Below are 12,433 nucleotides of genomic sequence, written 5' to 3' on the forward strand. Positions count from 1 at the left end.
TATAATTCTTACTTCTTGACCTCTTTATATGCCCCCACATCTGGGTTACCATACCTTCTTCATCCTGCAAATCATGTGAGATGGGCACAACCTCCACCTCCCCATTGGTCAATATTTCATTACCTCTTTCACTTTTACCCATCAAACCATCATCAAGAACATCACACAAAACATCTATCATCTCCCGTGAGTTAGCCACCTGTACCTCCCCTGATCCATCATCAGTGGTGCGGATGTTATTAGACAATATAATATCTACAATCTTGGCCACAATACAGTAAAGATCCTGATGCTCCTTCATTATTGTGCAACAGAGGCCAAAAACTACCTCTAATGTAGCTGAAACCTAATCCATATTTTTGGTGGGGCAGACAGAGTCATTATCATAGTGTGTAGATTCATGGTCCAAGACTTGTGACAGAGTGGTGCTATCCAGTGGAAAACTTCCTTCTGTAGAAGTTGATTTAAATGATTCAGCAAACCGTGAAAAATCGGGATTTGCCGACAAGCTGGAACCTATGATGTTGTCACAAGATTCTCCCGATCTTGGGGGCATACTAGAGCCAATAATATTTTGAAATCCCTCTGTGCTCAGTTGTATGTCATTTCCTTCAAGCACAGGGGAAGGCACTAAGGATTGACAGTTCAGATTAGACTAATTGTATCAGGCAGTTATCTACCACAAAATTCTGTGAGTTGTCAGGTAATAGAATAGTGTCAAGTCATTCGTTGTGCACCTATGTTCCAAATCAATAACATTAAGAGTTAAAACATCTGTCATCCTCCTCTGATCCATCGTTTGACTCACCTTAGTATGCTTTCCATCGATTATCGATTTAGATACCAGTTACCTTTTTGCCTTTTTTGTGGACCGGACATCAACAGTGAAGGAATAGAAATCTCATAGGGCATTATTGTGGCCCCGCTTGGTTTCTTGCAGCTTTTGTGAATGCAGTTTAGCAGGCATTTTTATCAGTCTGCCTTGGGCAATTTTAATCTTCCAGGCCCACTGAGGAGTGGAAGTAGTCAGCAGGCGTTAACACTGCCTATCAATATATGCTCCCTTAAAAGTTTGGCCATTCCAAGTGCCTTTTCACAGGCAGAGAACCAGGGAAGCAGCCAGACCAACTAGCATGCACTAGCCCTAAACAGCAAGTTCAGTGCTGCAGGTCCAACCTCTCCAGACTACAAATCCAATCACGCATAAGATGCACACTTTCACTGTGCCTCACATCCCAGTCTCAAGGACATAGGAATGGGTTTAGGGGGGTACACTAGCCAAATTCTGGCTCACAATCCAAAGCCCATGGAGAGGCTATCCTTTCAATGTTAAGTGCTTCAAGACAGTGATAAAAGTGAGAAATGACAGTGTAATTAGTAAATAAAAAGTATTGCCACTGCACTCCCTTCAACTGTGTAGGCACGTTTCTTAGCCCTCTCTCAGTCCCCCATCCCCACAGCTCAAAGGGGATATGTTCCCCAACACTCACTGTAATGAGATAAATAGAAGAGGAAGAGGGGTTGGGGTTGGGAAGTGGATGCCATGTGTTTCAAAGATCAAATAATTGCACTTAGCTGTAAGTTGCCCAATTTGCGGGTAGCGAATGCAGGGACACTACTCAGCAGCACCGTGGTGCGGCGACCCATACTGGATCAAGAGGAAGTCTGTGGGTCCAAAAGGGCAGAGAATCCCCTTCCTCACCATTCTGTGTTCTCCACATTCGTCTGCCAGCTCCCAACTCACAGCATTGGTTAACTAGAGGAATGGACCCTACAGTGTGGCCAGTATGCACTCTGTCGATCAGCTGATCATCAAGCCGCACCACGCTGCTCTGCAGAAGCACACGCCTCTCTCACTCTCTCACGCAGGTTAGCGGCCACTTCCGACAATCTGGCAATCTTCTTCTTCCACTTATTTAACCACCAGCTCAGTGGTCAGCCCACAGGCATGAAGGCTCACCACCAATATCCACCATCTGAAAAGCTGTCACCCCTTATCCACTCTAAGACAAACACAGGGATCATCTGAACCACCGATAAGGATGCCTCAGAATACATCTGAAGAGGAAAACTTTAATGAAGCAAGGAACTGAATCATCCTGAATCATCCTAAAGAGTAAGCAATTATGTTTAGGAAAGATAATTAGGATATTGATTAAAACCTCTGTATCTGTGCTCAATATTACCCCAGCCTGTTTACCCCTGTTTACAAACAGACACCATGGAATTCCATGTCCCCAATTAAGCCCTCCAGGTGGAGAATGAGCAGCATATTATCTGACTGAATGTAACATCTTCTGTAAAATGGCATGGGGCCAGAAATATATTTCACACTGAAATGGCAATCAGTTATTTTCAACAAACAAAAGAAAGTTAATAGAATTTGCCAAGCCACTTCTCTCAAAGTTACTCTGCTGTTTAAACTGAGCCCAGATGATGTTGTATATTCATTATTCAATATTCAGTTTCTCCAATAAAGCAATGGAATGATGTTTATTGTGTACTCTGTACATGTATTAATTGATGTTGGGAACAGTTTTACATGAATTTATATTGAAAAACGCTAATGTTTAATGGAAGAATTTTGGATTAAATATTGGTGTATAGTCTTTGTAATTGATAGAGCAGTCTTTTAAAACAAAACATTCGTTCCCACTTAACAGTTGTTATTTCAGCCAGATACACATGTCCTATAAAGCATCAAATGCATTTTTGCGTTCTCAAGGTCAGTGTAAGAAGCCAAACATGTTAACATTGCTGATCCAATCAGCTATTTATACTATTCAGGTTTTAAGGGAAGGCTGTAAAGGTGATCTGAAACCAGCTAGCTTAGCAGACGTCATTACAAACGTACCCAAAATGGGTCAACTATAAATAGCAATGTGGTTTTTAATTAACAAGATTCTCAATTGCCTTTGCTTTATAGTGCCTTTCATCCAAGGTGACAATTTTACAACCTACAAGTCTGACACAGGAATGTAAAGTTCACATATTTTTAGTATACACACAAATCAGATGCTATTCACAGAAACTTCCTTCATAGACTCTGGGAAACTCAAATTGTAATGTTAGGAAGGCTTTGAAATTAGTTTCTATTACTAAGGAAAGTATGGATCTTATATGCAAAGACACAGGCTTGTAGAGTCTGTTTATTCAAACCTTTGGAAGTGGGACAGCTGAAAGACAGAAATGAAACTGCTGAACATGTGTTGAAACCTGGAACTGGGATGCTTTTGAGAGTTAGAATCCTGGATTTGGTTTTATGGTGGTATATCCATATTTTAGAATGTAAAATAATACTTGAAAATGTAATTTCTGTTCATAAATGGATTAAACACATTTGTCTTTAATACTCCCTTATAAATATCTGCTTATTTCAGATGATGATGCTACTGCAAATGCTGTTTTAAAAACTGCATACTTATTTGGGTCAATTATCCTCTTGGTGAAGTCAAATTGCTGAGTGGAGAGTCGAAAGGCAACATTTGATCTCTTCTTCAGTAAAGAATTGACATTTGAGAAATGTTCCCATTCCCAAATAGTTCTCACAATCGTGATGAATACGTGGTTAGGGACATGGTCTTTAGAAATGTCACAACATCCGAGCATAGAATCAAAACAGAGAATGAGTCAAAAACAATGTCATCACAAATGCCTGATAAGGGGAAGGGCGTCATACACTTTGAAAGGTCCAACTCTATGAATGAAAAGATGCCTTTCTTTGGGACAGCATCCAGAGCAAGAAGACAGGGCTCAGCAAAAAATGCTAAGCATCATGCAAAGAGACAGGCTGATTTTTCAGAGGAGGGGAAGAAAATATCCTGAATGAAAGGCGCAGGAGATCATTTGGAAAGTTTACTTCCAGACTTCAACAGAAACAGAAGAGGGCCCAGTGCTTAGCAGCAGGCCTTGTTTGCATACAGCAGAAGCTGGTTTCTGGGAGTAACTGACGATCCTGCACATGTACAGGCAGTGAGAAGAGATGTGCAAGAGGGAGCCAGGCGAGTGACCAGCCTGTGCAGAGTTCTGCCTCCTTGTGTCCAATAAGTACATCTTGAAAGTAAGTAAATCGGTACCCTGAAAGTACATTAAAAAGTATAGCTCTATATGAATTTAATACAGAAAAAGGCAAGCTGGCCTCTTCTTAATGGGACCAAATAGAATGTCTTGGTTTTCACAGATGTAAAATTCTATCTGAATGTGTAAATTACGAGGTGCCACAGATGTCATGGATTAACAGTGATTTACAAACCATTAGCCATGTGATGACCACAGTAAAGTGTGGACATATGTCTTATTCCTCAAAGGGATTATTACATGGATGGTGCATGGTTGAGCAGAATCCCAACAGACAGTTGGATTCGACAAATTAATTTCCATAGGAAATAAATTGTCATTACAAAATTACCCATTTCAACTGAATTGCCATTTAAAGCAGCCCAGAGTCAAGGGACTTTACTATACGTGAATGCCTGGGGCCCATAAGTGATTGACTTGCTGATTCCTTCACTATTTTGATTTCTTCATTTCGTGATTGTCTGACATTTCAAAATTTTGATTTGCATATTGTTTTCCAAAACACGTCAAATGTAAAAAGAGAGTATTGTGACTTTGTTGGATATACAAAGTGAAGCAGTCTGTCCACCCATTGACAGAAGGGTGTTTGTTTTGAAGAAGTATTGCAAAGGGAACTGTATTATAATTGTTCATAGAAACATACACTTAGGCAAATTGTATTCATTTTGACAATGGCCCTCATTAGGACCCTGGCGGAGTGGGTTTCCGCCAGCGCTAATCGCGGCGGACCCGTCCGCCGTACTACGAGTTCCCTTAGCGCCATGGAGGTTTTCTCCGCCTGGTTTTACCGGGCGGAGAAAACCATGGCGCTAAGGGACCTCGTTGTTAATTACGCCGCCGTACTTTACGGCGGCGTAATTAACTCCTTCCCCACTCCCATTATACCCTATGGGGCAAGAATGGGAATGGGGAAGGGTAAAATGGGGATTGGGGATTTACCGCTCCGCCAAGGTCGGCATGGGGTGGTAAATCCGCCAACCCCCATGGCGCTATCGGCGGCTTTCCGCCATGCTCCGCGGTGCATTTAGCACCGCGGATTCCGCCAGGGTCGTAATGAGGGCCAATGTGATTTATTCTGCTGGTTTCTGGCAACTGTGCTTTAAGTGTCTTTCCCTTGTATTGAGCCGTGGCTCTTCAACATCTACCTTGCCCCTTTGGCCCACTTGATTTCCTCCTTCTCTCCTCACTTCCTGTGTTATGCAGACGCACGCAGCTCTGCGTCAAGCTTCCCTCCACTTCCTCCTCTTCTTCCACTCTAATTCCTTACTGTCTGACTGCTATTCAGGCATGGTGCACTGCTACCAATCTCTGCCTTAATGCCAGTAAGACTGAGATCCTTCTCATTGGGACCCCAGATCCCTCCTTTCCTCCCAATCTCTGGCTGCCCTCCATGGGTCTGTGCCCTTCTTCGACTCCTCTCTCTTCTTCTCCCCTCGCATCGCAGACCTTGCCAAGATGGCCCACTTTCGGCTGCACCTCTCCACAGCTCTAGTCCTCTCTAAACTGGAATATTGCAAAAGCCTCTTCCTCAATCTACCTTTATCCTCCCTTCACCCCCTTGAACTAATCCACAATAGAAGTGCAAGACATATCCTTGGCCTCAAGCCTAGAGACCACATCTCCCCAGCCCTAAAATCTCTCTACTGGCTCCCAGTGGCTGCAAGGATCAACTTCAAGACCTTCTGCTACATCCAACCCTCTCTCCCTAGATACCTTAGTTCTAGAGCCCTTCGGTCTTCTAGCTCCAACTCTCTGCAGATCAGATGCTTTTCCAAGCAGAGAGTGGGGGGTAGATCTCTCTCTTTGGCATGAGCCTCCCTCTGGAAGGACCTCCTAGCCTCTCTCAAGTTTGAGCCAGATCTCCTCAAACTACGGAAGATTCTCAAGACCGTCCTTTCTCTTCTTCCTTCCCTCTCCACCTCCCTTGGTAATGCCCCCGTCTGCCACATTGACTGGCTGTCTGGTCCTTTCTGAGTCGGGAAAGGGCACCAGGCTCTCCTTACCCAGTCTACCCCGGTCTCCCTGACTCTCTTCCCCCCAACCTGTACTTTCCCTTCCAGGCCCCGTTCCTCTGACTAGCCTGGCAGGGTTTGCATCCCAACTAAGCCTAGTCCACCCCCATCCTCGCACTTGCATGTGGTCCTCACTTCCTGCACCCCCTGGTACTTGCCCACCTGGCCTCCCCTTAGCACGTGCCTAGCCCCATGGGCCCTCATGCCTCCCACACTTGTATGCCTCCATGCTGCCTACCAATTCCCTCCCACCCGAGCAAAATCCCTTCCACCCCTTCCTGCACTCCCCCGCTGTGCTGCCCCCACTCCCTCCACCCTGCACTTCTCTTTGCACTTGCATGATATGAATGACACAGGGCCTAGAAGGACCGAGATTGCCGTTGTCTTCCCGGCTCCAGCCCGTTTTTATGTCTTGTGGTGCCTTGAAACACCATTTGTTGTGTAGGTGCTTTATAAATAACCAATAAATAAATAAAAAAGCAGAAAAACATCCCCCAAAAAAATGCACATAATGGAGAATAATTTATTAAGCGATGGCAGAACGGAGAAAGTAGAAGCCACTCAAAATAGGTGGGGAGTAAGAGCAATACAATCAATATATACATTTAAGGAAAATAAAAATAGAAAAAAGGATAAGAAGGTGGGAAAAGGCATTGAAGAAAGGGGAATGGGCAGCAAGGCGGGAACAGGGAGAGAGAAGAGTGGATTAGTAATGTGATTAGGATACACAATGAAAGGAAGAGGGAGTGGAAAGGGAATATAAAGTGGAGAAAGAGAAAACAAAATAATAAAGGGTAGAAAGGGAGAACTGAAAAAGGCCAATGGTATCAAGGTTAGGGAATGGAAAAGCAAGAGGGAGAAGGAGATATATTTAGAACAGGAGAAGGGAGAAAGGCAGTGTAAGGGAGAGAGAAGAATGATGCCAAGTGTGAATTGTTGAGAAGATGGGAGAGATGGAATAGAAAGAGAAGGAAGGTCCAGTGATCAAGTGGAGTACTGGAGAAAGACATGAACAACGGAACAAAATAGAAGAGCCATGGAAAGTAATGATAAAGTAGGTGGACAAAAAGAAGAAAGGGAAGAATCAATAAATGAGGAAGCGGTACAAGCGTGCACCTTATTAGGACCTGTTGCCTATTAGGTGCAGAACCCAGCTAATGTTGCGCACTTAGCATGCTTAGACCTGTAAGCACCAATATCAACCAGATATTCTCCTGCAATGACATCTATCATCTGTCATGCCAACAGTATCCAGCATTACTCTCTCATTTGCTGGGTGCCATCGTACATAGGCCATACAAAGGAAACCCAGTAAGGGCTTGCAAACTCACACACCAGCGCACAACCGTATGTAAGAGTTCTCTGGAAGTATGAACAGATATCAGGGCGTTGACCCCTGCTGCAATTTGGGATCTAAGGCCTTGGCAAGGGGGAAATTAGAAGTTTAAATGTGAAGGGTGAAATGCAACATACTTGCAAATGATGGAGCGAAGAAACATGGTGGTTTTCAAATTCTGCCACATAGGGCAATAAGACTTGGGAACAGTCATTGTAAACACTGAGACCCGTCAGCCCCTCCATATGGTACAGAAGGTAAGACAATGTGCATATGTGAGCTGGTGATGTGTGCCATAGCGGATAAGGCACTGAGGAAATGGATCGTTACCTTGAGATTGTGCAGAGTGAGTTTCCCCAAACGGTAGTACAGTCTTGCGTAGAATTCTGCCTCCTTTGAGCACCGCAGTGGCGAAGGGCACAGGGACGCGGCCTTCAGGTAGCAGAACTCAGCCATCTCATACATCTGCAGGAAATAGTAGACCGTAGCCAGACGATGAAATGCAACTAGCTCGTGTAACTCATCCCCTGCAAAGAAAAGCACTGGTACAGCAACACTGCCACCTGCTGGTAATGATCTTCTGCCCCAAACCCCCCCCCCCCCATCCAGACATGCACAGTCTCTCGGAAACAGCTGCTATTTATTGGATAGAATTTGAAGAAAGCTTTTTATTCAGCAATCATTATTTTGGTGTTTTTATTTAATTAGAAATTCAATTTGTATCCCCAAATTATTTGCATTATTTTTTAATCTGAAATCTCATGTGTTAATCAAACCATTTTTACATTTATCTTTAACTCATAATTCAATATGTTACTAGCCTGTAAAACATTGTGCTTTTTCATGGCATATAAGCACATTTTGGCACTGGGATTTTATGTTCTGGAACCGATTTTTGGGGGCCGATTAGGTTAGTAATTTTTTGTATTTGTATTTGTTTATTATTTATATCGCGCACCGAACCCTGAGGTAACTGGGCGCTTGAGAAACTTTGAGTTACATACGTATGAAGCAGTAAACAGTGACAAGTACATAATAAAAAACAAGATTGGCGACCCTGGTTACAGTTGGGTCAGGCAAGCATAGGCAATTGTGCAAAGTCATGACAAGAGGAGAGCAGGAACATGTGGGAAGACATCAGGAGGCAATTGTGAAGTATCCTAATAGAAATACAGCATAGAACGAGTACAGTACAGTAGTTGCTAGCGTGGATATGCTATGAAGTAGTCAGATGTGGAGGGTTTCAGAATTAGTGTAACGGCTTATTATTGAGCCAGTTTTTGAGTTTGGTTTTGAAGGTGAGGAAGGAAGGTTCCAGTCTAAGTTGGATAAGAAATGAGTTATATCGTATGGCCACTTGGACAAGAAAGCTAGCTCCTCCAGCTGTCTTTAGGTTGTACCTTGGTACCACCAACTTGAGTGAGTGAGTTGATCTAGTGGTAATTGAGGCTTGTTGTTTGCATATTTTGTCGGACAGGTATTTTACGGCTGTATTCAGCTGTATTTGAGAGGCATTTATGGGTAATAGCCAAGGTGCATAGTGTGATTCTGTCGCAAATAGGCAACCAATTGACATTGTGTCTGAGCATGGAGATTTGGCTAGATCTGGGTATGCTAAGTGCTGCTCTCAATGAGTTATTCTGCAGTACCTGTAGTCTGTTTAGGTTGAGTTCAGAAGAGCCTAAGAAGAGTGTGGTACAGTAGTATAGTTTGGACAACGCAAGAGCCCTTGCTACAGTGAGACAACTGTTTGTTGATAAGTATGATTTGCAGCTATAGATCAGTTTATTGGTGTAGGCTGTGGATGACACCAAACTGCTGACTTGTTTTTTAAGGGATAAAGTTGCATCAAGGTAGGCCCCTAGTGTTTTTATATCTTTGGATACTTTGATGTTGTTGCCATCAATATCGAAGGATGAGTACCTTGGGCCTCATTATAACCCTGGCGCTCCCGTAATGAAGTGTGCCATACGGGACCGGCACCCTTCATTACGGGAGCGCTGATTACGAGGTTCCCTTTGCGGGACCCGCTAAGGACGCCTGGTGAAACCAGGCGTCCTTAGCGGGACCCGCGAGGGGAAGAGGGAGCTAATAACGGGCTGTTATTTCCGTGCCCATTATTAACTCCCTCCCCATCCCGATTGAGCCCTATGGGGGCTCAAATGGGAATGGGGAATTGTTCCTTGAAGGAGGAATTACCGGGTTCTCCAATATTGGAATGACCTGGTTATTCCTCATTGAAGGAACCCGGTATTGGAGACCGGTATGGAGGCAGCCATGGCGCTAATACCACCATGGCTACCTCCATACTCGTAATGAGGCCCCTTGAGTTGAGTTTATTCAGTCGTCCTTGAGTGCCCACGATCATTAGCTTGGTCTTATCGTCCTTAAGACATAAGCTATTGGTGGCCATCCATGCTTGATTTCCAGGTATATTTCATTAATTAGTTTGGAGTCTTGGACGTAACAGCCATTGAGGGGTATGAGGACTTGGATGGCATCCGCATAGTTGGTATAGATGACACCCAGTTTGTCCGCCAATCGAATAACATCTTTGTAAAAATGTTATATAGTGTGGGTGATACACATGAGCCTTGAGGGACTCCACAAAGTGTGGGTATTGGGTGTGCTGAGGCTGTAGGTGAGAATACTCTGGTAGTCCGATTTGATAGGAAGGAGTTGACCCACTCAGAGGCATTTGTGGAGAATGCTGCTGCTGAGGTAAGGTGCTTAGTAAGGATTTGGTGGTCAACGAGGTCAAAGGCCGCTGATAAGCCTAAGAGCAGGAGGATCACTAGCTTACCATTGTCCTTTGCTTCATCCATTTGGATCTTTAAATGCAGGAGGGCTGTCTCGGTGCCGTATCTAGGCCTGAAGCCTGATTGTCTAAGGCCTAGAAGTTAATTTTCCTCTAAATGCTTCTGAATTTGCAAGTATGGCACTCGGACTAGGAATTTTAGGAGGAACGGGAAACTGATGATGGGCCTGTTATTAGTGTAATTGACAACTGGGTGAATTTTTTTATCCTTTTAATAAAAATGTGTTGTACATTCTCAAGGCCTAATTTACAAAGTTTTTATTTTTTTATTTTAGATGTGATTGACCCTTTGTAAAAAGCTTTTGTAAATCAGGCTCTTAGAGTGTTTAAACGACCTAAATAACACCAACCTTATATAAACTCCCAATTACCTGTATTTCTTTCTTTAATAGCAACACAAACATATTTCAACACAACTCATTTGTATAACTGTTTAATGTATTTTTTAATATCACCAAATAACTTTAATATTGTTTTACAGGTATTTATATTTTCATAAATTATTTTATAGTGATCCCAATTTTATATTGAAACAGAAGTTTTTCAAAATCACTAATAATTTAAATGTTGTTACAATAATGATTTACAAAAAAGTATTTGTATTAAACTCTTACATTAATATAATAAACTTGAAGTAACAATCTTATTTACTTTGATTCCTTAACTTCCAAATTAAGAATCACAACTTGCTGACATTACTTTAAAAACTCTTTTTTTAGCATTTCCGATTGTATGACATGCAGTGTCTGTCAAAAATTCTTATAGTTCTTATGTTTTCAAACTGCCTGAATCATTTATCTAACTTAACAAAGTCACTATGTTGACCATAACATATTGTAACACTCAAAGGTATACATCACTGCTAGCTTTTAAATGTGTACCTTTTGTATGTGTGTGTATTTTTCGGTGAAATGTTGCCTATTTTAAGAAGGGGGGAACTTGCTTTCCTACCTCTGGCATTACCCCCAGAAGAGAAGTTGAGATGTGATTTGAAATATGGGATGCAAAGGAAATATGCTTCTTATCTTATTAAAAGAGGTCAATATTGCATGCATTTGTTTCTGATTCGACTGAATTTCATTCAAATAGAACTCACCAACAATGGAGCTGAGCCTCACAGCTGTTGTGGCAAACTCCCTTGCCTTCACATAGTCCTTTAGTGCGATCTGCAGTTCGGCCAACTTGTGGAAGAGCCTGAGCTCAGTGGCGGTCTGAAGTACTTTCCTGGCCAATGGAATGGCTCCCTCCTACAAAGAACAGGGAGATATAAGATGGCACTCTGCCAAGCGACAATGTACAGAACATCGAACAGGGGTGAGCTTGACATACAACCAACTCTGCTCCGATATCACCTAATTTTCAGATGCAATGATGACCAGATATCGTAAAATCTCCTCAAATGTGAACCCGCCTCAGCCACCCACCCCTGAGATATATCTTCAGAACTGAAACATTTGTATTTGTCTATGCACCACAAGAGGTAAGCAGGATTAGAATATGAAAGATCAAACATCAAACATGTATTTTGTACCTGAATCTTATGAGCAGGGATTGAAAATCATAATAATTATAAGTATTGTTGTCACAAGAATTATGAATATTGAAGAGAAAAATACACCTTAGTCCGGGCGCAGCCTATTAGTGGCTCAATAACAGTATTGCCCAATTTGATTGATTTTAATTGATCAAATGGTACATCTGGCCGAATTCGGCCAGTACCATTCGATCGATTAAAATCGATCAAACTGGTTAATCACTACTAAACATGGGAGGCAGGGATTGCGGGGGTGTCCCCTGCTCCCCATGTTCAGTAGTGATGGCTTCTTGGGGGAGCGGGGCATGTGTCCCCTGCTTCCAGAGGATGGGAGGTGGGGGATGGGGAAAAAAAACTAAAAAAGAAGAAAAGCGCCCCCTGCAGCATCAGATCCGACCTGCGCAGGAGGGACAGAACTGACGCTGCAGGGTCAGAATGAAAGCAGACATCCAAATGATAAGTGGGGGCAGGTGGGGGGATGTATTGGGGGCGAAAGGGTCAATATTTTGCAGGATTTGGCTGTAGCAAAATTGTCTTTGCAGCAAAATTGACCACTGTCAATTCCGCCACGAAGAATTCTGCCACGGCCAAATCACGTACATCCTCAATAACGAGACGAACCTGAATTGTGAGTTAGCAGTCACAGAATTATTTCT

The 12,433-nt window shown here is 42.9% G+C and overlaps 1 protein-coding gene across 3 annotated transcripts in view; it reads right to left on the bottom strand.

Annotated features, from left to right (window-relative positions):
- Nucleotides 1–12,433, bottom strand: part of SH3TC2 (SH3 domain and tetratricopeptide repeats 2) — a 665,994-nt gene that overhangs the window by 13,555 nt on the left and 640,006 nt on the right. For all 3 annotated transcript variants that reach the window (XM_069651388.1, XM_069651386.1, XM_069651387.1), the window contains exons 16-17: nt 11,340–11,490; nt 7,756–7,952 (exon numbers count right to left, since the gene is read on the bottom strand). In XM_069651388.1, coding sequence (XP_069507489.1) covers nt 7,756–7,952; nt 11,340–11,490 — 348 coding nt within the window. The remainder of the gene's footprint in view (nt 1–7,755; nt 7,953–11,339; nt 11,491–12,433) is intronic.

This window comes from Ambystoma mexicanum, chromosome 3p (assembly GCF_040938575.1).
Source record: "Ambystoma mexicanum isolate Mex_15411 chromosome 3p, UKY_AmexF1_1, whole genome shotgun sequence".
NCBI classification, from domain to species: Eukaryota; Metazoa; Chordata; class Amphibia; order Caudata; family Ambystomatidae; genus Ambystoma; species Ambystoma mexicanum.